At 48.1% G+C, this 4,148-nt stretch overlaps 1 protein-coding gene across 1 annotated transcript; it reads right to left on the bottom strand.

The window, feature by feature from the left end:
• Positions 1-862: 862 nt before the first annotated feature.
• LOC311236515 (myosin light chain 3) lies at positions 863-1,841 on the bottom strand. Its single transcript, XM_084324193.1, has one exon. The coding sequence runs from the start codon at positions 1,763-1,765 to the stop codon at positions 1,151-1,153; it is 615 nt and encodes a 204-aa protein (XP_084180319.1). The 5' UTR covers positions 1,766-1,841; the 3' UTR covers positions 863-1,150.
• Positions 1,842-4,148: the final 2,307 nt, after the last annotated feature.

The raw sequence follows: 4,148 nt of genomic DNA, 5'->3' as shown, positions 1-4,148 counted from the left end.
ATGGATGGATGGCTTGGTGTGTGTGTGTCCATGCTGTGCACACGCATGAGTGTAGAGCTATAGGGTATTGTAGTTGAGTGGAGGGAAGGCTATGTTTGCATTTGAGAGAGAGAAAGAGTTTGTGTGTGTGTGTGTGTGTGTGGGTGTGTGTGTGTGTGTGTGTGTGTGTGTGTGTGCCTGTGCATGTGCACACTGTGGGTGATGTGTGTGTGTGTGTTTATGTGTGTGTGTGTGTTTAAGATACCAGAGTGCACATCCCCAGGGTGAGTGCATTTTTTTTTTTATCTGCAGCAGCTGCCCCTGGACTGAGGCGACCAACACTCGCTCAAACGCCCCCCCTGTCACTTCTGGATAGCAGGCTGGGGTCCACTTCAGATCCCCCTCCACCCAGACACCCATATTACAAGGACACGCCCCCCCCCTGCCCCCCCACCCCCTAACATTCTCCACTGAAGCCTCAGTGTTGATGTTGCGTATCCAGTGTTGCTCTCCGTGTAAAAATAGAACCTATTCCATTGTCAGATGGAGGCAAATCCTATTTTGTTCTCCCCTGGCTCCACAATCCTTTGTCCTTGTCTCATACGGCACACAGTAAAGCCCAGCGGATGGACTAGGAGTGAAATGTGATGAGCAGAAATACCCTGCGTTTACCCCCTCAAACCGAAATGTTTGCGCGTGTGTGATGAATATTGTAAATTTAACCGTGGAGAGACAAATCATAATGCCATTAATATTGCATCTGGCTGGATATGCAATTCTGTTTTGTCTCTCTCTGGAAATGAGATGTAACATCTTGTAGACACTGTACTTGGGGTAAAATAACATTCTGTGAGGCAGTTTGTAATTCTTTATTTATGGCGTTTCGGTGTCTGTAATATCTCATCGGCATTTCATTACATATGAGTGTCTTTGACTGTACATTATTCATTCAAAGGCAAAGCTCAGGTGTCTATAATTAAGTATAATTAACAGTATTTTGACCTGACATGCTGTCTGTCTGTCTGTCTGTCTGTCTGGCTGCTGTATGACAACACAAAAACCTTGCAATGCTCTCAGATAGATGCTCACAAAAGGGCACAGGATTAAGTAAGAGATCCAGATATAAGAAAATAGGAGTTACGCTTCAGTCCTTCCGTTTTACATGTCCAGTTCATCCAGATAGGATGTGCTTAACGAAGGAGGCGTAGTTGATGCAGCCGTTGGCGTCCTCCTGCCCGGCCATCAGCCTGTCCACCTCGTCCTCCGTCATCCTCTCCCCCAGGGTGGCCAGGACGTGACGCAGCTCGGCCCCCATGATGGTGCCGTTGCCCTCCTTGTCAAAGACCCTCAGCCCCTCCACAAAGTCCTCAAAGTTGCCCTGGTCCTTGGCCCGGGAGATGTGCTGCAGCATGGGCAGGAAGGTCTCAAAGTCCACCAGCTTGGTGCTCATGTCCTCCGGCCGCGGCTTGCCGAGCACCTTCAGCACGTCGGAGTTGGTGGGATTCTGGCCCAGAGCGCGCATCACGTCCCCGCACTGGGCGAAAGTGATCTTCATCTCCCCCTTGGGTGTGCGGTCGAACAGGGTGAAGGCCTCTTTGAACTCGTCGATCTGGTCGGCGGTGTACTCGAGGGTGATGCTCTTGGGGTCAAACTCAATCTCCTTGGGGGCCTCGGGCTCGGGCTCCGGGGCCGGGGCTGGCTTGGCGGCCGGGGCCGCCTCCTTCTTGGGCTCTGGCTTTTTGGGCTCCGGTTTTTTTGGTGGTGGTTCAACCTTCTTGGGCGCCATGCTGCTAGGGAGTTACCGCCGTGGACTGGCGCTGCGCGTTAACCTGCTCTGGACGGAGTGAGAGCCGGGAGGGGTTTCGGAGGTGATCCCTAAGCACAGATGGCCGCAACCTCTTCTAAAGCTTTTATATGCAGTTAGCCTGGGGAGGGGAGATGAGGCCAGATACACATGTCCAGCGGCACACTATAAAAGGAAGAAACCTGAAATAGATCAGCCTGTGGGTGATGTCACAATGAGGTATTGTTCTCAGCTGCTATCATCTGCCCCCAACAGGGCTATTCACTGTCATTAGCCAGGGTCCAGCCGCATTAGTCCAAAAATGTTCCGTCTCACTGATGGACGAAGGGAACAGGGCTGCGCCCAGTGCATCAGGGGATGAGGGGGATTGACAGAAATAGCTTTGGGGCTCACTTTGGATAGTCTGTGTGTTATCAGAAGTCTCTGGAATGTGACTTCACTTTGGAGAGTCTGGGTAGTATCAGAAGTCTCAGAAATGTGACTTCACTTTGGAGAGTCTGGGTAGTATCAGAAGTCTCAGAAATGTGACTTCACTTTGGAGAGTCTGGGTAGTATCAGAAGTCTCAGAAATGTGACTTCACTTTGGAGAGTCTGGGTAGTATCAGAAGTCTCAGAAATGTGACTTCACTTTGGAGAGTCTGGGTAGTATCAGAAGTCTCAGAAATGTGACTTCACTTTGGAGAGTCTGGGTAGTATCAGAAGTCTCAGAAATGTGACTTTGATTCGGGACCTGGCTCCAACTCTTTGTTGTTCTGTCTTTATACAGAAACGACTGCCGGCAGACACGTCCCGATCAAGACCTCTCGAAGCAGATTCTTATAGCACAACTATGAAAACTAGTTGAGAATTCATTATTGCGTTATTGGGCAGACGTAGTCATAAATATTTATTTCCCCCCGTCTTTTAGCGAGGCAGCGATCGGGGCTTGATGGAAATACATTAAATCCCATTCAGTCTCCTTTTGGAATTTGCCTTAAAAAATGTTGAGGCCAATCAATGCTCGGCGAAGCGCATCCGTGGTCGCAACCAATCTAATGCATAAAGCAGCAGTCTTAGGGAATGACATGAGTCGTTACATAACGTCAGTCCCTACAGGCCACGGGTACAGACCAAATGGACCCAGTGGCTTGAGACAAGATTAATAACTTGAATGAGCACAGTTCTATAACACAGTTAATACTCCAGACAAGGCCTGCGTGTGTGTGTGTGTGTGTGTGTGTGTGTGTGTGTGTGTGTGTGTGTGTGCGTGTTCCCTCTCTTTCAGGGTGACAAGGTCAAGTAAGCAATACAGTTCCAGTATGCGTCTACGCCATAAATACATACTATGACCCTTGGCTTTGTGCAATCGGCTTCTCAATAATTCCCCTTAATTGAAAGATGATAAATGAATCAACCCCCCCCTCACCCCCAAAAAAAGAAAATCCATTTCATTTAATGGCAGTTGAGGGCATGTATGGAACGGGCCATACTGTGGCGTGATTTTAATCTATCATGGCTACTTTCATTTTATGCACAAGGCACAATCTATCATCTCGGCTGCGAGGGGCCAAAGTGTGCCATGCTACAGTATGATCACATTATCCATTTACCCTCCTCTGCTGGTCATGCCAGTCCCCCTCAATCCTTCACCGTTGAGTACAGGGAGCTGGTGGATGTATGTGTGTGTGTGTGTGTGAGTGTTTAGCCTAAGATCGTTATCTCTATTCTCTCTACACTGTACCTTAAAGGTCACATGGCTAGTGGAAGCGGCATCATACAGGGATCAAACGGAATGTCCCTTTGGAGAAAGAAAAAGAAAGAAATTAACCAATATAAAATATGCCAGGAAACCCAGACAATCAAAAACCATAGGCAATTTTAAAACGAAGAAAGAAATGTTGAAAATGGTTGGTTTTGGTGTCATAGCTCATTTGTCGGACAGGTTACATTTACCGGTAATGATCACTCCCATTTCACCCCCCATAGTTTCAAATTAATATTAATCCAAATGTGACAAGAGCAGTTTGCACTCCTCAAATTCAAGGTAACCCCAAGGTTAGGCAGAATAGCGCTATTTCCGAGGCCTGAACGAGTCAATTATTACTTTCTACATCTTTCTCCTTGGAAACCTCTCGCATGGCGTTGACCCAAGTCCTCCTTCAAAACACTGCCTGTTGTCTCAATAGTGTTCAACAGGGATCTTTTCATTCAGAACTGAGCTTGATGATGTGATGATGCAAGGGGTTAAGTGTCTTGCTCAAGGACACTTCGACACGCTGCCTGGGAGGAGCGTGAATCGAACTGGGAACCTCCGGATTACCAGACGACTGCTCTACCTCCCAAGCCACTGTCGCCCCCAAACATAATATTGCAGTTTTTAGAGATG

Source organism: Notolepis coatsorum (genome assembly GCF_963971535.1).
Source record: "Notolepis coatsorum genome assembly, chromosome: 11".
Classification (NCBI taxonomy): Eukaryota; Metazoa; Chordata; class Actinopteri; order Aulopiformes; family Paralepididae; genus Notolepis; species Notolepis coatsorum.
This window is presented reverse-complemented; position numbering and strand designations above follow the sequence as displayed.

What these genes read in the sequence shown, in the direction of transcription:
- LOC311236515 (XM_084324193.1), bottom strand. Translation starts at nt 1,765, where the DNA reads ATGGCGCCCAAGAAGGTTGAACCACCACCAAAAAAACCGGAGCCCAAA.